Here is a 24,494-nt window from a genome sequence, read left to right on the forward strand (position 1 = left end):
ATAGTACTGTAGCTTCTCTTGTTGTTGCTCTGCCATAGCACTTGTTCGAATAATATTTACAGCATTTCCAATTCACTTTCATGCCATATTGTTTTTCCTGTGTGTACGTGTAACCCATGTAGCATAGTAATAATTTTCCTTTTTGGCTGGTCACAAATTCGGCTCCTTCGGTCATTTTGTACTTTGTATATCTATAAAATATATATATAATAGTTAATGTCAATTTAAAGGTGATACATAATCTATGTTAGTGATAAGTAGGAATGTTTATACTTACGTGTTTTAGAATGTACAGCAAAACTTAGGAGTTTCTTGCTTCTTTAGTTGAGGATAAATGGTTGTGATGTTGTTGTAGCTGTTATGAGAAACATGAAAGTAGTACATTATTAATTTATGTTTAGGTAAATTTGCAATTTTAGAGCTCATTTTTACTACAAAAGTGTATCTTCATGATTCACATTGGGAAGATACTTACATATTTTTTGTGGTTGGTATTTGGCAGTATAATTGTTTCTTCAGCTTCTGGAGAATAGTTTGTAGTGTTATCTTTAAAAAATAAGGAACATATGAGTTACTTTAATCACCATGTTGGTACGTTTTGTTAAACATGTGGTAAATATGTTATTTAATATACTTACTTAGTGATTTGTATTACTATTGTTTAGAATGTGAAGTTCTGTATGTTGTCTGTATATCTATTCACCGTGTTTGCTCTGTAAATAAACAATATATCATTGAAATTTATTAGAACAGTTATAAATGTTTGTATTGTTTTTCCACATTTATTGCAGTTGCATAATACTTACTTACTAAAATGTATTTTAGAAATAGTACTGAGGTCCTTAGTTAATTAGTAGTGCAGTTTTCAGTAGTCGAATCTACAGAGAGAAAAAAATATGTTGAGCACAACTTATTATTTTTGTGTGTTTAGATTTTTGCGCACATAATTAAACAATGTGACCTAACTTACATAGTTATTTGATTCGGTATTCCTATGCTTTGTTCACAGTTAGTTTGAGCAGAATATTCAGTTGTCGTAGTATCAAAAAAAATAATATTATTTTATTATTTAGCATGTTAAGTAGTATGAATAGCAAAGGGCCACTGGGTAGTTAGCAGGTCAATAATTAGTAGTACCAAATTATGCAGTTTCTATTTTATGTACTTACTTAGCAAAAAGTATTGTAGATGTTCTTAGTTCAGTAGTAGTGCAGATTTTAGTAGTATAATCTATAGAAAAATAAAAATATGTGGGGGACAAATGATTATTTCTGTGTGTTTAGATTTTTGTGCACATAATGAAACAATGTGAAATTACTTACATATATTTTTGAATCTGTATTCCTATGCTTTGTTCACAGTTATTTTGAGTGCAATATTCAGTTCTCGTAGTATCTTAAACAAATTGTTGTAGATAATTATTTAGCATGTTAACTGCAATAAATAGCAAAGGGGTACTGGGTATTTAGCAGGAAATTAATTATTACTAGCAAATAAAGCAGTTTCTATTTTATTTACTTACTTAGTAAAAAATATTGTAGATATAGTACTGATGTCCTTAGTTCAGTAGTAGTGCAGTTTTCAGTAGTAGAATCTACAGAAAAATAAAAAGATGGTGTGCAAAAGTCATTATTTCTGTGTGTTTAGATTAATGTGCACATAATGAAACAATGTCGAATTACTTACATAGTTTTCAGAATCTGTATTCCTATGTTTTGTTCACAATTATTTGGAGTAGAATTATCAGTAGTGGTAGTATCTAAAAAAAATATTTTTATATCATTATTTAGCATGTTAAGTAGTATGAATAGCACAGGGGCACTGGGTATTTAGCAGGTAAGTAAATACAATTAGCAAATAATGCACTATCTATTTTATTTACTTACTTAGAAGATGTAATAGTAGGTTGATAGTCTGGTTCTTCTAGGTGTTGTGCAGCAATTCGGATAGAGATGAATCTCCTTCTGTGACTTTTGGCAAGTAGTTTGTGCTTACGTTTTCATTGCTTATATAGGGGAGTGTCAGTAGTAATTACTTTACTATTGGTTCATTTAAAAAATTAGGGTTGTGATTGGTTAGTTAGTAGATTTGAATTTCAGTTGTGATTAATTAGTATTAGAATTGAAAAACCAACAATAATTATAAAAGTATACAAAGTAGCATAGAATATTTTTATATGTGTAGGTGACATAATTATACCAATATTAAATATTATATGAATTTATAGTGTGTCTATAGTATAAATTAAAGTGTTGTATGTTTTTTTTAATGTGAAAACATATAAAGCGTTAATTAATTATGTAAAGAAATGTTTTAAAAAAGTCGATATAGTTTATAATCCGATATTTATGTGCACGATATATTTGATGTCGATATTTTTGTAAATGTCATTATTTTTTGCAGATTGCGATATTTTTGTATTCCGATATTAATGTAGTCGATATCATAGTAAACGATGTTTTTGTATATCGATATTAAAAAATCGATATTTGTGTAGATATATAGTTAAGTATAGGATCCCGATATTTTTGACATCGATAATTTTGTTCCGATATTTTTGTACATCGATATTCTAGTTTTCGATATTTTGTCAGACATTCCTGAATTACACTGAGTTAGTGTGCCCTTTATGTCAAGTTTGAATAAACTTATTAAGCCTCCCTTGGCTCTACCTGCAGCACTACTAATTGCTGGGATGCAAAAATGTCTGTAGCCATCCAAAGAGAAACTGTTTACCTGGTACCATGTCTCTTAAAGTGCTATAATGTCAAAAGTTTTTAATGAATTAATCCAAGAATCATTCCCTGCTTTAGCCTTAATGCCAGCAATGTTCCAAGTCACAATTCTAAAAATAGGAAGTGGGGGCTGTACTTTAGTCCTAGGTTCATTTGACTGTCAATCATTTTACTCCAATGATGATAGGGGGGTATAGCGATTGAGCAGTGGAAGGGCTTGGTCAAATTGGTTATACGGCCTAGCCAACCGGTAACAATATGGGTCAAGTATATTTGGTGGTTGATATGCATTTTGCGGGGAACAAGCGAAACCCCGTCTAGGTAAGGAGACGGGAAACTTAGACTGATCAAAATGTGAAGGGGGAGTGTTAATGAGATGATTATAAAAGAAACCAAGGGGCCGTGCACATACGATGTTGTCCGCAACAGGTAAAGAAGCTGCTCTAAGTAGAACTGCAGCAACATGCTGCGGATGCTTAAAATTAACAATAATGCAGTCCCCCCTAGTGTTCTTCCTAGAATTTCCTATCCAGCTGACTCTTCGGGTAGAGATTATATCATTAGGAAAGGCGATTGGAAAACCACAGATCCTACACAACCACGATAGTGATTTATTTTTTAAGGCCTCGTGTGTTTCTAGCCCAGAGTCAGTAAGATAAGAGTCCACCTCAGGAACATTAGTTAATACAACTGTATATGGGACACACTTAGGGGGGAGATTAACTGACGCTATTCTCTTAGCCACACTCGTCATTTCATTATTCATCCCAACTATGGTAGTTTGGTTGCTAGAAATCGTTGGGGGAGGTTGGATTTCTGGTACTGGGGGTGGTTGAGTGGATGGTACCGATGGTGATTGAGTGGCTAGTACGGTTTGTACAGTATGTGTGACCCTATTCCCCCCATTGCTGGAAGCACCTGCATCCTTATTAACATTATTGCCAACCTTGGAGCTCTTATGTGTATTAGTCAAGGTTAGGGGAGAGTTCAAAAGACCACCCAGTCTAGATACCTCTTGTGTTACCTGATCTAATTTTGCCACAAGAGGTTTGATCATAAGTTCAAATTTTGATTTAATAATGCTTGCCAAGAGGTCAATATGGGCGGGAAGCAGGTTAATCATCTTGGCATTATTTACGGTCTCAGTTACACTTCCTGTACTGGTCGATTGAGTCCCAGCCTTTTTTGATTTCCTATTCCCCCCCGCTTAACTGGTGCCTTCCTACAGGCCCTTACTACTCTTCGTACAGGCGAGGATGCCGGTGAAGGCCTCGGGGAAGGTGTCGGGGAAGATTGTGGTGTAATATCGGGTGATTTATCCAGCTCTTCCTGCCTCTGTTCTGGAGGTGTATCGTTATCTCTAATTAGAACCGAGCCTTCATTACAGCTACGATCCAGGACAGGGGTAACTAATGGGGCATGCAAGCTTGTCAGTGAGACCGGAGGACTTACCCTGTTGAATGAAAGACGCCTTTCTTTATTGATTTTACTAACTACCTTTACCAAATAATTGTCCATTGTGCTCGTCACAAGCGGTGTTTTAGCTGATCTAAGTTTAGACATTATAGTATACCTAGGTTACAGTTCCAAGCACATTGATTTTAGAGGCACGGATACTATTGCGACAAGCAAGGATTACCAAAGGTTGCTACAGCTTCAAATACATCAGACAGGGACCACAAATCATAAAGTAATAAGTCTCACGGTTTTGGGGTATCCAGGGGCAAAAAGAACCAAAGTCCGTGCCTCGGTCTGCCACGGACGGCCACAGACGGCCCCGCCCTTGTCCCGGGCATCTCCCGGCGTGTGCCAGCGCGCGTCCCGCGGGAAGAGGGACCGACGGTGCCTTTATGCGCCTCCTGGCGCTGGTCAGAGGCATCACTGCTGCTGGTCACGGGGTGGGAGGGACCCGGCGGAGCCAAGCCCGGCCGGGGAGCAGGCGGAGCAAAGCCCGGCCCTCTGCTGTTGGTGCTGCGGTTCAGTTCGGCGGAGCAAAGCCCGGCCCTCGGTGACAGCTACACACTGGAAAGAGTTCCCCCAGGACTCCCCACCGACGGTGCCTTTATGCGCCTCCTGGCGCTGGTCAGAGGCGTCACTGCTGCTGGTCACGGGGTGGGAGGAACCCGGCGGAGCCAAGCCCGGCCGGGGAGCCGGCGGAGGAAAGCCCGGCCCTCTGCTGTTGGTGCTGCGGTTCAGTTCCACGGAGCAAAGCCCGGCCCTCGGTGACAGCTACACACTGGAAAGAGACTGATCATTGATTTATTGACACTGCTGTGTTCTTTTTGAGTTATGAGTGATGTTCACTAATCTGTATTCACACTTCCACCCCAAGGGAACCTTTGACTTCTCATTCACTGCTACCACTGACAGTGAAGTGCAGAAGAGGTTTTTGGCCTAGTTGCCCAGGATCCATCGTAGGCTGGGCCCTTGGACATCACATGTAAAAGGTCTCAACCACCACAGTTGGCCCAGTAAACCCTGTGTGCACTTTGGCCCTCTAAAAGGGGGTCTTATATATACATATATATCTTACCCACAGGCAGATGCCACTGCGAAGTTTAGTTAGGGCCAAATTTTCATAGGAAATAGATTATTTTGTGTTTGCTAATAACAGTGCTGGTTCATGAATCTTCACAAAACTTTTTTTTTTATTCCCACTCAGCATCGCTTCTTCCTGGAAAGTTTTGGATAGATCCATGAAGTGGGATGAGACAAATATATGTGCTCCCAAAAAGCATTTTTCCAATGCAATGTTCCGCAGGAACGTCAGATGTAGTTACAGCCAAAATATGTGTGCGGAATGACTCCAAATTTGTCAGAAAGCTAAATTTTGATCCATAAAGCGTGCTTTTTGTGTATTGATATAAATCCATTCAGTAGTTTTTGCGCAATTAAGGCTCAGAATGTATGTATATTTCATGCCACTGTTCCTCTGTATAGGTAAGAAAAAATAATTGTTTTTCTTGTTAATTTACTGGACTATGTAAATGCTATAATTCACGATCGCAATAAATATGGGTCATGTGAACATCTGAAGGAAAGGAGCACAGGTACACTTGGATTAAGTATTAACAGTTTATATTATTTTATAAAGAATTTAAATATGAACAAAAAAAATAGTGCATAGTGTCCCAGTGTAACAAGGTAACCAGAAAAAGACAGACTAGTGACTTTGTGGCATTTACAATTTGGTTTCCGTTATTCAAAAAACGACCATTTACAATTTTCACAATATTAGCAGCCACTGTAATCAATCATCAGAGCTGACACCATGGTTCGTTTTATAAACTTCTCGACAGCGTTTTGACTCTCTGCAGAATACAGGGTCTTGTCAGGACCTAACAATATAGGGACATCTGAAAAGGGAATGTTACAGCTTCGCAGCCACGTGCTGGGAGTGAGAAGCACCGGTCAAGTGAGAAGGAAAGTAAAAGATACTCACACTGGACCCAGCCGGGTACCCAGTGTGAAGGAGGGGGATGGCTGTCACTGACAGATAAAGAACAGGGCAATTGCCACTGTTCAGTAAGCAAGGCTTCTTTAAAAGACTCTCAATGGTGTCCGTGTCTGTATAAACCTTTTCCTTACTGAATGATAAAGGCAATGGTGCAGGTACTGGTGGGTTCCGTCAAATTGATTTATTCTGAATGAATCAGGGAGAGGAAAGAGTGCGTCCACTATGCTCAAGACGTCTGAGGCCGTCCTTGCCGGTTCGGTGACACTCACCGTAGCTTCTTCCTGGAAAGTTTTCGATAGATCCATGTAGCGGGATGAGAAAAATGAGTGCTCCCAAAAAGCATTTTTCTAATGCAATTTTCCGCAGAAATGTTAGATGTAGTTACAGCCAAAATGTTTGAACCGAATTACTCCAAATTTGTCAGAAAGCTAAATCTGGATCCATAAAGCGTGCTTTTTATGTATTAATATAAATCCATTCAGTAGTTTTTGAGCAATTAAGGTTCAAAATGTATGTATATTTTATGCCACTGTTCCACTGTAGGTCCACCACTTTGGATCCACATGCTCAAGCATGGGTTCTGATGGCCTGCCCGCAGCCTAGAGGAAAAGCTCAAGTTGCCATATTATGACTTGGGACTTGGTTCCAGAGTCCTTCTAAAATAAAAAAAGACATAAGGGGGCAAGTTAGGAGAACCCTACCCTCCTGGGTCATCATCATCATTAATACAAGATAAAAACAAAACATAAAACATTAAAACTGTCATTATTTAGATACATTGATATATGTATGGAAAGATCCTTCAATTACACTGATAAATGTAGATCATTTATATATCCAGATAAAATACTGCAATACAAAGTTAAAACAGTCACTCTAATTATAAAAGATTCCATAGAAAATTTAAATCAGTTGGCACTAAAACAACTCATTGTTAATTCCCCATTTGTTTTCTGTAAATATTAACATGAGTACTGTTAGAACTGGGGGTCTCTAGTTGGCAGAGGTAGGTAACACAGTCCAAATAGGGACCCTTGATTCTAGTCAGGGTAAGGAGGAAACCCTCTGAGATAACCCCTGCTCACTCTCTAGGTAGCTTGGCACGAGCAGTCAAGGCTATTCAGGAGGCAATGTGTAATGTATTAGTACCAACACTAACATAGTGAAAACACCACAAACTGACTCTACAACAGTTTAGAAAAATAAAGGTATTTAATCTAAACTACACAAGACCAAAACGACAAAAATCCAACATACGCTGTTCAAGAATATGGTTTCAAAAGAGTTCTTAAGGTTGTAATAAAAAGTTCTTTAGGTTGCGATAAAATAATCCACCGTTGCGTGAAAAGTTCACAGTGGCGCCACTTTCTGACACAGTACCTTTAGTTGCGACAAAGTTCCAAAAGCAGAAGCTGGTGCGGTGGAAAACATGTGATGCGTTGCTCCTGAGACCCTGGGGAGGCGATGCGACAGCCCCGCTGCAGCAGCGTGCGTGTTGTGACGAATCCGCTCTGTATGGGGAGGAAGGCCACTTGTATGGATTCCGGTGCGTAGGTTCCGTAGGAAGTTTATTCTCGCAAAGGCACGATGCGGTGATCTCTGGAGTTGCGACGATCTCCGGGGCGACTATGCGCGAACCAGTGGTGATCTTCTCTCTCGCAGCTCCTCGATGCGATGGCTTCTGCGATGACACTCGCAGCGACGTGGTGCGGTCCGCAAGCAAGCAGTGCGGCAATCTCACCCAGCGATGACAGGCTCTGCGGCAACACTGCAGGGATGTTAGGCTTCCCACACCGATCGGCTGCGTCCCGCAAAAAAAAGATGTGACGGCTCTGACAGCGGCAACAGGTGCTGCGACGATCTCAACCTTCGTAGTGGCGGGAAACTTCTCGCACTGTCGGGGATGCGCTCCGCTTGAGCACTTTGTTTGCCTGGCTTCTCCTTTCCTTTCAGAGTGAGGGGCAGGGTCGTCAGCCGCCCAGCAGGAGGTGGAGCCAGCATTGTGGCAGGCAGGCACAGCCCTATTCAGGCCCAGGTGCTAACTCCTCCCACCACTCAGGTTGTAAATGCAGTCATTCAGCCTAGGGCTGACTCAGCCAGCCTCCCGGGGAATCCACAGCCCCTGTCACTCTCAAACCAGACAGTCAATACACAAACAGGCCACGGCACACAGAAGGGTCAGACAAGAGAACAGCAACTTTCTAAAACTGCTGTTCTCAAACACAGGATTTAAAAACAACCTTTCTTAAAAGATGTTTTATTAAATTCTGAGTTCAGGGATCCTAGACTCTTATGTCCTATCTTGTTCCGAGGAGAAGAAATGCTGGTAGCCACTGTAGCCAGCATCCTCCATGTTAATCTATGGAGCAAGATAGCCTTACAATAGTAAAAAACAAAAATGGCTGTAATTCACTACCAGAGCATGTCACCTGCACCAGTACATGCTCTACCTTTTACACACACTGCACCCTGCCCAGGGGGGTACCTTGGGCCTTCCATAGGGGTGACCAATGTGCACAAAAAGAGAAGGGTTAGGCCTGTTCAGTGCGGACACTGACCAGGAGGACATGGCAGTTCACAGACTGCACACAGGCACTGCGGTGGCAGGCCTGAGACACCATTTTAGGGCTACTCATGCGGGTGGCACAATCAGTACTGCAGGCCCACTAGTAACATTTGTCATCACCAGCCCTGGCACACCCAGTGCACTCTACTAGGGACTTCATGGTGATACAAATATGCCAATCATGTACATCCAATCACAATAACAATTTACACAGAGAGCATATGCACTTTAGCACTGATCAGCAGTGGTAAAGTGCGCGGAGTCCTATTGCCAACAGCCACGGGTCATGAAAAATAAGGGAGGAAGAAGAGAAAAGTTTGGGTATGACCCTGCAAGAAGGGCAAGTTCCAACACAACCCCCTTCCAGCCAGGGTAGACTACACGATACCTCGATGGGATTCCCTGCTTAAGGCGATAGAACACGGAACCTGGCCCAAACAGCAGGGCAGTCCTGTTCTACGCCGTCCTAAACCCAGTTGTATCACTCTATCCATACTCTCAGGGTCCACCATGCCAATCCATGTGGAACCCTTCTCCTTACCTGAGGACACCACCTGTGCAGCACCTAACCTTAATTTACTCAAAGGTGTGTCCCAACAGACAGGCAGTAAGCCACAGTGACCACCAACAGTGATCACGGATGACACCCAGGCCTCATGCCTCTCATGGCTCTCAAACCCCTGTGGCGTTAGAGGGTGGGAGGCAGTAGCCCCAGGTGCTTGGCACCCTTTGGCCACTCCCTCTCTTGTCAGGTCAGGCCTGACACTCTGGCACTGACCCACCAGTCCCGGACCTGTATCCAGCGGCTGGACAGGAGGCTGAGGTGGGTTTCTCCACACCTGGTCCTCCTCTTCCTTGGGGCTCTGTACCCTCCAACCTGGAGCGGTACCCCTTCTAGAATAGTCAGGGAACCTGTGGCAGGTACCCTGCACCATTCACCCACCAGTTCAGGGGTTCTATCCTGCAACTGGTATTCCAGGTCAGGGGGGATACCCCGGACCTGGCCCTCAAAGCTAGGCTCCAAAGCCTCCAGGTCAGACAACACCTGAACCTGGAGTCCCCACCCAGGGACCAACCCCTGCGATGGAACACTTGCCTGGCTCACCAGGACTTCACTCACTGATGTGCCCACCCTGGTACACAGTACCCATCTGGTCAATACAACGGTGTGGCCCAGTCCACCACCAGGGTGAGACTCCTGCCCTCCTTCCAGGGGCAACCCTGTCCACCAAGACAACCAAGAACACAACTTTCCTACCAGTTCAGGACCTCCCTCCAGCAACTGGTCTCCCAACCTAGGGTTTAACCCCTCAGGTTGCACCAGGGTCAGAGGCGAGTACTCCCTCCCTCTACACCCCCTTCCAGAGTGCTGCACCTTCCCTACTAGAGGGGTACCCCTGGGAACCATATTGGTCAGGGCACTGGTTACAGCTGCCCTTCCTTCCAGGTCAGGCAGATCCTGAACCTTGTCTCCCAACCAAGGGACCAAAGCCTGCGGTTGTGCACTTGCCTGGCACGCCAAGACTTCTGCGGACTCACATAGTACTCCCTTGAGGGTTACACACAACTCATGTGTCCTGTGACAGTCTGCCCGGCGCAGATCTCCAGACCCCTGTCCACCTGCCAGTACGGGAAGATCCCCCAGGACAGAAGCGGTGTCACCATGGTCACTCCTGGGAGACTCAGCCCTTCTGACTGGTCCCTGACCCACTGGTTCTCCCACTGAGGACTCCTTCCCCCTCTCACCCCTCAGTCTGGACTTCTGCACCCTCCCAACTGGAGTGGAACTGCCAGACACCAGAACTGATGGAAGCCTGGTTACAGGCACTCCCCGTTCAACAGACACTAGGAGATCCTCCTCAAATGGCCTACAAGTACAGTCTAGGTTCCCAACCTGGTGTTCCCTTAAGGAACCCTCCAGGTCCTAAGACTGGGTTTCGGGCACCATGAGACACACCGTTCCACACTCATTCCTTCTCCACTGAGACCGGGCATGAGCCCCTACACCCCTCCCACTACACTGGGACCTAACTGCGCTACACTGAACCTCTTCCACCTCACAGGTCTGGAAGATATCTAAGCCACTACTTTTGGGATCACTCCCCAATGCCTCCTCAGACTCTCTGGAATCCACCAAGAGGTCTGCCTCCAACGCAGGCTCTCTGGGATCAGAGAACTCACACTCCACCGGGTGTTGGCATAGCTCTGGAAAACAGGGACTTAAAATATGCTTTCCAACAAATGAATCACACAGCCACCCACAGTTGTTAACCAAGCTACCCTTTGCCTCACCCTCCAATGCCTCACACAAGTACCCCACACCACTCTCCTGAGACTGGTAAGACAGTATCTGACTGTCTCTGTCACACAACCCACACTCTTCTGGCTGGTCTTCGCACACACACACCAAGGGGGAATCCCTCTCCCTGTACCTCTCATCTAGAGTCAGTGGAGTGTCCCTCCCACCACTAGGAATATGGTCCCCTGTGCCAGTCCCCCAATCTACTTCAGGGACACTGCATTCCACTGGAACTACATCATAAACCTGAACCCCCTGGTGTATGTCGACCCCCTTCCTCAAGTCAGGCGCCACATCTCTGGGTGTTTGTACCTTTCTCTCGTCACTAGATATCATAATCATGCTGCCACCGTCTGAGCTGGACTCCACCTCCAACTCAGCAAAGCTCACCTCTTGAGCTACCCATGTTTCTTCTTCAGCTGAGACCCTCATGGCCTCAGGCCTCTTGAGCTCCAACTCAAGTTTCCTCATTCTTAATTCATGGGCCAAGGTCAATTTCCATTCTTCCAGGGCAAGGGCATTTCTGGTCTCCTCCGCTGCCCTTTCTCTTTCTTTTTCCATTTGCTTCAACTCCATTTCAAGGCTCAACATTTCCAACGCATGATCTCTAGCCCTTTGGTTTTCCTCCAACTCCTCTGCGGATAAACTTTCAGCTGAATGGTTGCTGCCAGCCCTTGAGTCTGCTCTGGACACAGGCAGATCCTGTGGCCTGAAACTACCCCTTTGTGCCTTTCCGTTCACAGACATGATGCTTGAAGAGTTAATCAAAAATAGAACCAGCCAAAGAAAAAAATAGTGGTATGCGGTGGCGTAGTGGTCTGCACTCACTAGTGATGTACACCAATCACTGTGGGTCTAGTACAACTACAAGTTCAAATCTGCACCGCTGACCAACAATGTTAGAACTGGGGGTCTCTAGTTGACAGAGGTAGGTACCACAGTCCAAATAGGGACCCTTGATTATAGTCAGGGTAAGGAGGAAACCCTCTGAGATAACCCCTGCTCACTCTCTAGGTAGCTTGGCAGGAGCAGTCAAGGCTATTCAGGAGGCAATGTGTAAAGTATTAGTACCAACACTCACAGTAACACAGTGAAAACACCACAAACTGACTCTACAACAGTTTAGAAAAATAAAGGTATTTAATCTAAACTACACAAGACCAAAACGACAAAAATCCAACATACACAGTTCAAGAATATGGTTTCAAAAGACTACTTAAGGTTGTAATAAAAAGTTCTTTAGGTTGCGATAAAATAATCCACAGTTGCATAAAAAGTTCACAGTTGCGTCACGTTTCAGACACAGTACCTTTAGTTGTGACAAAGTTCCAAAAGCAGAAGCTGGTGCGGTGGAAAACAAGCGATGCGTTGCTCCTGAGACCCTGGGTAGGCGATGCGACAGCCCCGCTGCAGCAGCGGGCGTGTTCCGACGAATCCTGTCTGGTTGGGGAGGAAGGCCACTTGTATGGATTCCGGTGCATAGGTTCCGTAGGAAGTTTGTTCTCGCAAAGGCACGATGCGGCGATCTCTGCAGTTGCGACAATTTCCGGGGCGACGATGCGCGAAATAGCGGTGATCTTCTCTCTCGCAGCTCCTCGATGCGATGGCTTCTGCGACGACATTCGCAGCGACGTGATGCAGTCCGCAAGCAAGCACTGTGGCGATCTTACCCAGTGACGACAGGCTCTGCGGCGACATTCGCAGCGATGTTAGGCCTCCCGCACCGATCGGGTGCGTCCCGCAAACGAAGGATGCGACGGCTCTGACAGCGGCAACAGGTGCTGCGACGATCTCGACCTTCGTAGCGGCGGGAAACTTCTCGCACTGTCGGGGATGCGCTCCGCAGTGAGCGATGCAATAACTTTTCAATTGCAAAAAGTCTCTCAAGCTTAGTTTCAAGCTTCCCAGCACAGGTACAACTTCCAGAGACCCCACAACTGGATCAAGCACTCTAGGAAGGACAGAACTCTTGCAGCAGAGTTCATGGAAGTTGGGGGTGAAGTCCTTTTGTTCCTGGGATTTCAGAACAGGGAGCCAGCTCTTCTCAGGCCCTTGGAGATTCCTTCAAGACAGGGGACATAGCACAACAGAAAAGGCATTCCCCTCTCCTTGGCAGCAAAGCAACAGATCAGTCCAGCAAAGCTACAGCAGGACAGTCTTCCTTCTTCAGATTCAGCTTTCTCCTTGGCAGAGGTTCCTTCTTGATTCCAGGATGATCTAATCTTCTGTTGTCTGGGGTCCTGTACTTATACCCCTAAAAGTCTTTTTCTCTTTGTGCAAGTGGGCCCTGATCCGGTCTGAACCAGTTCTGGGTGTTGCTTGAGCACTTTGTTTGCCTGGCTCCTCCTTTCCTTTCAGAGTGAGGGGAAGGGTCGTCAGCTGCCAGGAGGAGGTGGGGCCAGCAAAGTGGCAGGCAGGCACAGCCCTATTCAGGCCCAGGTGCTAACTCCTCCTACCACTCAGTTTGCAAATGCAGTCATTCAGCCTAGGGCTGACTCAGCCAGCCTCCTGGGGAATCCCCAGCCCCTGTCACTCTTAAATCAGAAAGTCAATACACAAACAGGCCAAAGCACAGAGAACGGTCAGACAAGAGAACAGCAACTTTCTAAAAGTGCTGTTCTCAAACACAAGATTTAAAAACAACCTTTCTTAAAAGATGTGTTATTAAATTCTGAATTCAGGGATACTAGACTCTTATGTCCTATCTTGTTCCTATGAGAAGAAATGCTGGTAGCCACTGTAGCCAGCATCCCCCAAGTTCATCTATGGAGCAAGATAGCCTTACAATAGTGAAAAACGAAAATGGCTGTAATTCACTACCAGTGCTTGTCACCTGCACCAGTACATGCTCTACCTTTCACATACACTGCACCCTGCCCAGGGGGGTACCTTAGGCCTTCCATAGGGGTGACCAATGTGCACAAAAAGGGAAGGGTTAGGCCTGGTCAGTGGGGACACTGACCAGGAGGACATGGCAGTTCACAGACTGCACACAGGCACTGCGGTGGCAGGCCTGAGACACCATTTTAGGGCTACTCATGTGGGTGGCACAATCCGTGCTGCAGGCCCACTAGTAACATTTGTCATCACTAGCCCTGGCACACCCAGTGCACTCTTCTAGGGACTTCATGGTGATACAAATATGCCAATCATGTACATCCAATCACAATAACAATTTACACAGAGAGCATATGCACTTTAGCACTGATCAGCAGTGGCAAGTGCGCAGAGTCCTATTGCCAACAGCCACGGGTCAGGAAAAAAAGGGAGGAAGAAGAAAAAAGTTTGGGGATGACCCTGCAAGAAGGGCCAGTTCCAACAAGTACGAAATCCATAAACCATGATACACATTTAATCTGTCAGGAGCAAAATTGCAAGAGCTCAAAAGCCCCTTTCCATTTCCTAATGTTAGAAATTCTGAAGTGACTTTAAAAACCGATTTCTTTGTTCTCTATAACATGCACAGACAAAGAACAATGCATTTCAGAATGAGGAGTTACCATATTACATGAGAGTAACCTCAAATCATTCGTAGAAAAAACATTAGAAGGGTAGGGCACCAAAAAATGGTCCAGGCCTAATCTAAACCTCAACAAAAGAAATATTTGGTAGCAAGGCACTTTCAATAAATATGGTTCAATGGCAAACGTGGTACACAAAGGTATGTACATCACCACCCTACTCTTCTTCCGCTCACCCTCCCATCTGTGCTCCACTATATGCTCCAATAATTCATTTTTTGCCAAAAACCTCGTATGTCCATCAATTGGTGTCCGATTAGAGAACAACTCTGCCATCCGATTACATGAAGTTGTCTTTTAACATACGTCAAACACAGAATCTTATGGGCCTGAAAAACTTGTAAACAGTCATAATTCATGGATGTCGTTAGTACTCCTCAGGCCTAGATCAAATTGGGAACCAGAGAAGGATAGGAAGACATTTTTATAAAATCCCTAATATACTGCAAACTTAATTCCACATGCGCAATTGAGGCAGGGTGACTACAAGGAAGTGATAACAATCTGTGCAGAAATGTATTCCCATTCTTTTGTACACCAGCATGATCAGAGTATCCCCAAACGCCTGCGGCATAGGTAGACATGGGAATGGGTCATGTTTTATAAATAGTAAGAGCAGCATCCAACAGGACAGACACCTATTTAGAGCCCCATTTAAAAAGGGCAGCAATAGACTGCTCAAGCCTATACTTTATATTTTTTTAAAGTGCCCATGCACTTTGGGAATCAAATGATCCCTGAATGAGTGAAAGTGGCAACAGTTTTAAGAGCTGTATCAACAATGTGGAATATAGGGATTCTGCTACCCGGGATATGATATGGCATATGATTTTGTTTTATTTGTTGTCAGCCCTAGATCAGACATAAACCCCACAGAATGATTCAATAGTTTCTGGAGTCTTCTTCCTGTCTGTGCCATAAGAACACAATCGTCTGCGTACATTAGGACCAGTAAATTATGAATCCCTAGCCTAAGAAGATTACTATCCACAGCCAAAAAGTAATTTTCAAGATCATTGATATAAAAGCTAAAAAGAAAAGGGGCCATCACACAAACCTGTCTGACCCCTTTTTTGATCTTAATAGAATGGGTACATTCCCAATGTGGCCCATACTGTATCCTAGATTCCACATCAAAATGGAGTTCAGAAAGGCAATGAACAATTTTTGGATTAGCCCCCCTGGCCAATAACATGGACCACAGCTTCCCCCTCAAAACATTGTTGAATGCTGCACTTAAGTCTATGAATGCCAGGAAGAGACAACCCTTCCTAGTGGTCACGAACTTACTTAAGATCAAATGGAGATTTAGACGCTGATCTACTGTGCCTAAAGCATATCTAAAACCATATTGTACTGATGACAGGATCTGATTTTCAATTGCCTAAATCTCTAAATGATCTAGCAGAATTCTACCCAATACTTTTTCTGTCGAATCTAACATAGATATGGGGCGATAACAGCTGGGGTCACTCATATCCCGCTTTTTAAAGATAGGAACAATTTTTGCCGGTGAGCAAGATCTAGGGGGGGGGGGGTGTTGGACTTGGCTCTTTTTGCAGGGTCATTCCTGAACTTTTTGACTTCCTCCTAGCCTTTTTTCTGACATGGTGTTGATGGTTCTAGGACTCTGGGCACTTTAGCACTGCTGTCAAGTGTAAAGTGTGTGTGCTCTCTGTGTTAAACATGGTAAGATTGGTCTACACCTATTTGGCATATTTAAGTTACCTGTCAGTCCCTTGTAAAGTGGTATCTCAGATACCCAGGGCCGGTAAATTAAATGCTACTGGTAGGCTTGCAGCGCTGACTGCGCCACCCACCAATTAGCCTTTCAAACCTGTCTCAGGCTTCTGCCATTGCAGGGCCTGTGCGCACAGTGTTACTGCTGCTGTGATGTGACACCTAAAGTGTGTGCCATGTCTGTGACTCCCCTTTTACTGCATGTCAGTCATCCCTAAGGTAGGCCCTAGCTAGCCCTATGGGCAGGGTGCATTGAAGGTAAAAATAGGACATGTACCTTAAGTGTGTGACATATCCTGGTAGTGACAAACATCCATTTTGGTTTCTCACTGCTGTGAGGCTGCCCTTCCATAGGAATACATTGGGGATAACCTGGTAAGTGTTTCAGTGGGAATTCCTGATATGAGATGAGCAGCGTGGTCAAGCCTGGTATGTTTGGAATGGTAATAATAAATGCTGCACAATGGTGTCCGCAGAATTTTTATCACTATTTTAGAAATGCCACTTTAAGAAGTTGGCCTTTCTGTGTGCTATGTGTCTGCCTGACTGATGTGTATTGCATGTCTGGCTTTGGAGTGAAAGGGGCTGGTGAGGGGTGTGTGGCTCCTGGGAGGGCAGTGTGAGTCAACGCTAGGCTGATTAGGAGATCTGCATTTGGAGTAGTGGGAGGAGTAGTTTCCTGAACCTGAATAGGTCTGCGCCTGCTTAGATGAATGCTGACTCCGCCCCCTGTGTTGTGTCTGATGACAGAGCCCCAACCTGACAAAGGAGGGTGGGAGTCCTGTAAACAAAGTGTACTACACCCCCCAGAACTAGTTGAGGCTGGATTCCCCCAAGCCCTGTGCCAAGGCAGACTAAGAAAATGCTGTATAAATATTGGGGCTGTGACCCCATGTAAGAGCATGCTTCCTTTTATTAACTGGGAACTTGCTGCTATTGGGCCCCAGGAGGAACCACCATGAGGGACTGCCTCCCTGCTAAAGCACCCTGTGAGCTGGCCTGCCTGGGCCCCGCCGTTGACCTGTGTGACTTTTGGAGGCTGAAGGAGAGAACTGCTCCTGTGTTCTGCGCCCCTTTGTGCCTGCGCTGCCCTGTACAGATTACAAATTCAGGCCTATGGTAAGAGGCTGGGCTAGAGGCCCCGACCGGAGCGTGAGGGGCGCCCTTTCACTGCTGTGCCGCCAACCAGGAATGCGTGACTGGTACTCTCTTTTTGCCTCATAATTACCCAGCTCGAGACGGGGGGCTTGCAACGAGTGCTGCTATGAAACCTGGAAGTCAGGCAGAAGACGCCTGACTGTAGCCGGGGCTCCCATGAGTAAGAGAAGAGGCTCACAAGCTTTATTTGCCCTGTAATCCTTGCCATTCGTGAGGCGGGTCCCGCTGTCTTGGGAGAGGCCGCCGGAGGTTCGATGAGGCCCACGCCTGGTTGTGGGTGGGGCCTACTGCTGGGAGGTGGGCAGTGAGGAGAGGATGCAGAACTCTGGCCCATGTACCACCTGCTATTGGACGGGGTACTCGCGACCTGCGAGGTGAGCCCCGCGCATCTGCCAAGGCCGGTTGAGGGAAAGCAGAGACTTTGCTCCAGATGCCAGCAGGCCCAGGCACGGGCCGGAAGTCAGACAAGTCTGCCTGATCAAGGGTGGAGCCTTGGGATGGCTCGCAGCTGCCGTGTGACCTTAGTGAGTGGTGGGGAGCTCGACCAGAGTCTCCCTAGGTGGCCGTTGCCGAGGATGAGTCCGTCCGTAGCCTTAAGGGCTCTGTGTGCAGGTCATCAGAGTCCTTCCTGGTGGACAAGGAGTCCCGGTGAGTGGGGGGCTCAAGTTACGCATTGTGGTGCTCTGGAGTGTCAGTAACGGAACTACAGTGAGAGGGGCTCCTCCCCGCATTTGTGGTGTTGTAAGCAGCAAAAGATGAGCCCAGTGAGGAGGGGCTTCATTGAGGGCATTCCTGGTACTCGAGTTGGGCCGAGTTAGTGCCAGAGCTGTGGTTTCTCAAGCTGACCCGCCCGTTGGAGGGCAGCTGCATTGTTGGGGGCAATTTGGTATTAAGAGTCCCGGAGTGGGGCTCCCCAGGCACAGTGGTGCCTAAGTCTAATTCCTCAGCTGCACCACGAGAGCATGGGCAGCTGCAACAGGGGGCATTTTCTTTTGTTCTCATGAAGAGGAGGGGGTGAGTTGCGTGCCATGCCCCCGCGCCTTGCGCAGTATCTTCGCTGCATTGGCAGCCAGAGGGCCAGTGAAAGGCCCTACCTTAGAGCCCTGAGATTTGGACAGTGGACATTTGAGCCCCACAGGAGGCTAGTTGGCCTGGGGGCCATTTTTGAGACATTGGTAGGGCAAAAGGCCCTAAGGTGATGTATATCCCTGGTGGTAGGGTTACTGTGGTGCACTGCTGATTGATACATAATGTGTTTATGCCTAATATGATGATGCATAATGTATTTATGCTGATGCCTAATGTCATGCTATGATATTTTAGGATGGTGCCAAATGCTAATAGGATTCAGTACTAAGAACTGTGTCTTACCAGTAGTTTCTGGTTGTTTTATTTTTACTACTTGTGCTTTGGATTGGTTCTGACAGTGGCCCGATTGGCCCTGTCATTTATATAATCCCCTGTAAATTATGACTTGGTGCCAGTTGGCACAGTGTATATGTGTGATAATGATTCTAATGTGTTTTGGATAATACAAAGGCTATTTTTTATACAACCTTGTGTGGAGTTTCTTTTGTGGTGTGCCCAGTGTTTTGCTGCTGTGTGTGTTGTGCAAACGCTTTGCAATTTGCCTTTGGGATAAGCCTGACTGCTCATGCCACGCTACCAAGAGTGTAGCAAGGGTTATCTTCAGCGTGTAACTCCCTTGCCCTGACTAGAGAGGTGGTTTCTGCCTGGCTTAGGCACATGCCCTAGACAACTAGAAATCCCATTTCTAACAGGGGGGCATCTTTAATCACTCTCCTCAGCACATTCACAAGGACTGGGACCCACAATGCTAAATTCTCCTCAAAAAGATGAGCGGAAACTCTGTCTAGACCAAGCGATTTTTGATTTCGAGATCTATTTAGTGCAGAGATAATAACCTACAAGGAAATTGTAAAATCTTTTATGATAAATGGGCTCCCTTCCTCTGTCAGAGTGCTTCCTTCACTGGGAATGTGCTCATTGGAATCATAGAGCCTATTTAAATGTGCAACCCACTCATGTTCAGGTATAGTTACCTCAGTACCAGCTATAGAAATGGATAAAAAGATGGGAGCATTTACTATCTTCCAAAATTGCAAAGTGTCTTTTTTGGAAGAAGTACTAACTGCTGCCATGCCTCATTTTTTCTACACAGCAGAGTTGCTTTATCAGTCGCCCTGCAATGCCTAATATCTGAATAGAAGGAGAAGCTTTCAAAGCTTTTAAAAGATTTCCATGAGCTCTTGAAGATGACTTGTCAAACCACCTAATTTGGTTCTGTGAGTATGGATGGTTTGATACCACTAATTGATCCCGGGCCTCAAAACATATTTCAAAAAAGGCCCCCAGTACTACTTCAGGATCAGCAGTCTCATTAAACATGTATCAACCTGGGTCATGCAGCTACCCACCTGATAGGTCAAAAACCCATTGGGCTCAACATCCTTCCATTTCCACTGGATCCACCTGTTTCTAGGGCAGACCATCTTGGCAAAAGAAACTTCATACATTCGAAGCTTTAACCCCTCCGATGCTCATGACGAGCTCAGCTCGTCATGAGGCACAGTTGAGCTGTGCTGATGACGAGCTGAGCTCGTCATGAACAATGGTAAATCTGGGAATGCAGCGCAGAAGGAAAATATCGCTAGCAGCCAAGGTGTTAAACTAAGGAATAGCAGATTATGATCACTTTAAACACAGTTTTGGATTTGAAAGTTGTAAACCATACTTGACCAAGTTTTGGACAGTATGATAAAACCAATTAGTGACCCCTTGCCTCTACCCGTATATGCCATCTGCTGAGCAAATTCGACTGGTACCAGATCATGACACAAAATTAGATCGTACAAACCTAGCAACCTGTTTAGCTTTCCTTCCCACAGATTATGAGTAAAGTGTATAAGATTAGAATGGCCATCCCCAGAAGTACCAAAAGCATTATCATCATTAATGGAACAAACTCTAAGATTAAAATCTCCCCCAAAATAATTACATAATCCTCCATTAATGTAAAGGTGTACATCTCTAAATCATGCATCAGGGAGTCAATACTTCGAGTGTCACTACAATTAACAATATTATGGTAAAAATTAATAAGTATTACCAATGGTGCCCCAGGCAGAGTAAGACAAATAATTTGAAGGAAGTGTGAACTTGTCCATGCCTTGGATACCCTTGTTGCCAAGGTGGTACTATAAGCTTTAATAAACCTCCACTATAATTGGAATAGCAGGTGAGAATACTGAAAGAAAGCCATTTACATGTGTTGTAGATCAGGACCAAGTTTCCTGAAGACATACAGTATGGTGCGCGCTATTAATTTGAAACAGTTGCTATCAGTTAATTTATTGTGCACTCCACAAAAGTACTGAAATATCAGGTGACACTACCCCTTTACTAGATTTGAGGTTAATTCCCTTGGCCCTCTCAAAAGGACATAATTATCGTGATAATTTATTTTTTAATGGGGAGAGTCACCATTATCCATCACAGGAAGTATTATCAATGAATCAGCTTGTGGTAAACATGAGATGTCCAGATCCAAATTCTGAGTCCCAAAACTAGTAATGAGAGATCGCTGTTAAGGGGATGAAATAACATTTGGTGGACTAAGAATATTATAATCACACAAATCCTTTAGAGGCACTATCAATTTCTTCCTTTCCACAGTAACAGCTTGGGGTTTATTCCCCATAACTAATCTCCTGGGGACACTCTCCTCCGTAGCGTAGAGTATAGTTAGAGAGTTCCTTGTAGCCCCTAATGTCTCCTCCTCTGATTTAATCTCCATACCCCATTTGTCCTGCTAGCCAGTAGCTTTTGGCTTACCAATTTTTATCGAAGTTCAATCAAAGCTCAATATTCAAGCGAGGATAGAGGGTGTCCGCGTAAATGGACGCAGATTTGGAAGAAGTGGAATAACTATAGGGGAGACATATGTGAGCCCCCGAGGCAGAGATATGGGGATGACCCATTGTAGACCAACAAGACGCCCCGCTGTGTGTATTAATTGAGAAATGTAATCAGGCAGTGTGGCTATTGTTAAAGTTAACAAGTGGTGCTCACTTGATTGCTATTGTAAGTAAAATTTCTGAGGTGTGTAACTTGTCATCAATAAAACGAATTATAAAATATATATATATATTCAAGTGAGGAATCTTGATACCAAGAGGGGTAGTTCAGCCCAGCCTACTCCGGGCTCCTCCAGGCACCGATGGACCCAAGCTAGGCCCAGGCAAGTCCTGCACTGAGGAAATACTTCTCCCTTGAAGGACCTTGAGGGGGCGTCAGAGTCCACTGCCTTTCCACCTCCTGGTGGGAGCGTGCAGTGAAGGCTTCTGGATGGTGTAGTCCCCTGAGACAAGGATTAAACAACAAAGGTTGTGTCAGTTTGTCCAGGGATGCGGAGACGCCTCTTCCTTGTAGTAGACCTCAAGAGGGGAAGTCAAGGTTCATTGCCTAGCTGCCTCCTGGTGAGAGCATGCAGTGAAGGCTTCTGGATGGTGATGACCCCTAAGGCAAGATTTAAACAACAATGCTGGTTTCAGTGTGTCCCGTGCTGTGGAGATGTCTCTCCTTTGAAATAGACCTCGAGGGAGGTCAAGGTTCACCACCTGGCTGTCTCCTGGAGGGAGCGTGCAGTGAAGACTTCTGGATAGTGTGGTCCTCTTAAACTAGGTTTACACAACAAACTGGTTTCAGTGTGTCCCGCGCTGGGGAAATGCCTCTCCTTTAAATCAGACCTCGTGGGGGGGTTCAGAGTTCACCACCTGGCTTCCTCCTGATGGAAACATGCAGTGAAGGTTTCTGGATGGTGTAGTCCACTTAGGCAAAGTTTAAACAACAAAGTTGGTTTCAATGCGTCCCGTGATGTGTCTCTCTTAAAATAGACCTCGAGGGGGGGGCGTCCGGGTTCACCTCCTGGCGGGAGCATGCAGTGAAGGTTTCTGGATGGTGTAGTCCCCTTAGGCAAGGGTTAAACAACAAAACTGGTTTCACCGCGTCCCGGGCTGTGGAGTTGCTTTTCCCTTGTAATAGACCTCAAGGGGGTGGGGAGGTCAGGGTTCATTGCCTGGCTGCCTCCTGGCAGGATTGTGCCATTAAGGCTTCTGGATGGTGCAGTCCCTTTAGGCAAGGTTTAAACAACAAAGATGGTTTTGTTATGTTTTGTAATGTACCCCCTGGGTAGTCACCTAACCTTTCACCTACATTTCCCTGCCATTTCACTACATAACAGGTTTTAGTATTGACCTTTTACCTAGTTAGGTGATGCATAAAATGTGTGGTTTTCCCAAAAAACTAGCCTCATTAATTATGCATGAGGATTCTCAGAATCACAGCAAGATTACCATCTTCTACAAAGTAACTATGCATAAGGGTCATCCCCTCCTTCATCCTCGGTCGACATGCACAGCAAGGTAGAACACCTGAGGGTAACTTTTGGGTATATATACACCAAATCTTTGCTGGGGCAGGCAAAGGAGAAAGACTTCCATGCTGACACACTGACAGAGACCAAGACAGAGTCCTTCATTCTTTCATACCTGGTAATGGGGTTGGCTTCATCCTAGGGGGATTCTTGGCTCTATACCTAAATACACGCTAGGAACACTTAGGTACATCTAGTGAGGGCAGCATCGTTGGAGTACTCATTATTATTGTCTTTCTTTATACACCTGCGTATCTTCATTGTTAAGGCACTATGGTAGATATCTACCATCCATTTACTCTGTTGGTGCTTATAAACATTTATATCTGTTTCTGTCTTATGGTTGTTTCAGCACACCTATTTTACACTAGAATTACGCTAGTTCAATAAATGCTTATGGAAAATGTCCCCATCATTTATTCTGTGTATCATCTGAGACAAAGTGAGCATGAGTGACTGAGCGAAAAGTACTTTACTGTTTCTATGGGCTCTGATGGGATAGGGTAGTAATGTTCGACAATTGCCAAGAACTATTCTCTCCTTGGTAAGAAGAGTTTACAGTGGCACTGTGAGCAAAATGGTACACAGGCAAACATACCCGGTAGGGGTGTCTGGAATCAGATTGGACACCAATTCCAGTTTATGTTGTCTAAATGTGCAGATCCTATATAGAGTCACAGGAACTACACAACAGTTTCAGTGCGTCCAATGCTGCAGAGATGCCTCTCCCTTGAAATCGTCCTCAAGGGGACCAGGCACAAATTATAGTCACTTTAGGGCAAGTGTTACACTTACTTAAGATACCTTTATCTTGTGAATTACAGTGATTTTATTAGTTTAAAATGTTATGTTTCAACTGACATTTTTATCTAACTATAACATTCCTTTAACCTTTGTTATTTCAGTGAATTTACATATAATCATACACAAATCATAATGAGGAAAAATTGGAATTCACCTCTGGGCCTCAATTAACGGTGTGCATGTATACTCTGGTGGATAGTACGGCGGAGGTGGTATTGGAGGAATGAACTCATCAAAATCCAAGGTTTGATGAAGAATAGTTCCATGGGGAGTAATGCAGTCAGGGTTGCTGGACTGTGACCTCTGTGGAAGAAACTGCAAGATAAACATAAATATTATGTAGGTAAATTATGAGACTTTATTTATTTGCCAACAATTCTTTTATTATCCAGTAGAAAACAAATAGAGTACATGCTTCTATCACAGAGACTTTAAACAGTTTGCCATAGCTATTACATGTGAGACATTTAATTCTGTGGTATATGCACATAAGATTATAATATTGGATAGTATAAACTAATACTAGAAAAATAAATGAGAGTAATACAAAACAATACACATTTGATTAAATAGGGTAGTATTGGATAAAGCAAAATGAAAAGAGGGGGTTCTGGTGGAAAGGATGGAGAAAGCATCTATACTTCCTATAGTGACTGCCTGCCTCCATTCCAGTAAGTTACCATATTCAGGTGTTATTGGTTTTGCTGAGGGTGAGAAGATTACATGACTGAAGAATATCTTGCTCTTTGTAATAGGCAT

The 24,494-nt window shown here is 44.7% G+C and overlaps 1 protein-coding gene across 1 annotated transcript in view; it reads right to left on the minus strand.

Moving 5' to 3' along the window:
* The window catches only part of ENTREP2 (endosomal transmembrane epsin interactor 2), a 1,796,185-nt gene that overhangs the window by 380,959 nt on the left and 1,390,732 nt on the right, over positions 1-24,494 (minus strand). Inside the window, exon 6 of the mRNA XM_086959018.1 lies at positions 23,890-24,050. Coding sequence (XP_086815144.1) covers positions 23,890-24,050 — 161 coding nt within the window. The remainder of the gene's footprint in view (positions 1-23,889; positions 24,051-24,494) is intronic.

This window comes from Lissotriton vulgaris, chromosome 2_1, assembly GCF_964263255.1.
Source record: "Lissotriton vulgaris chromosome 2_1, aLisVul1.2, whole genome shotgun sequence".
NCBI lineage: Eukaryota > Metazoa > Chordata > Amphibia > Caudata > Salamandridae > Lissotriton > Lissotriton vulgaris.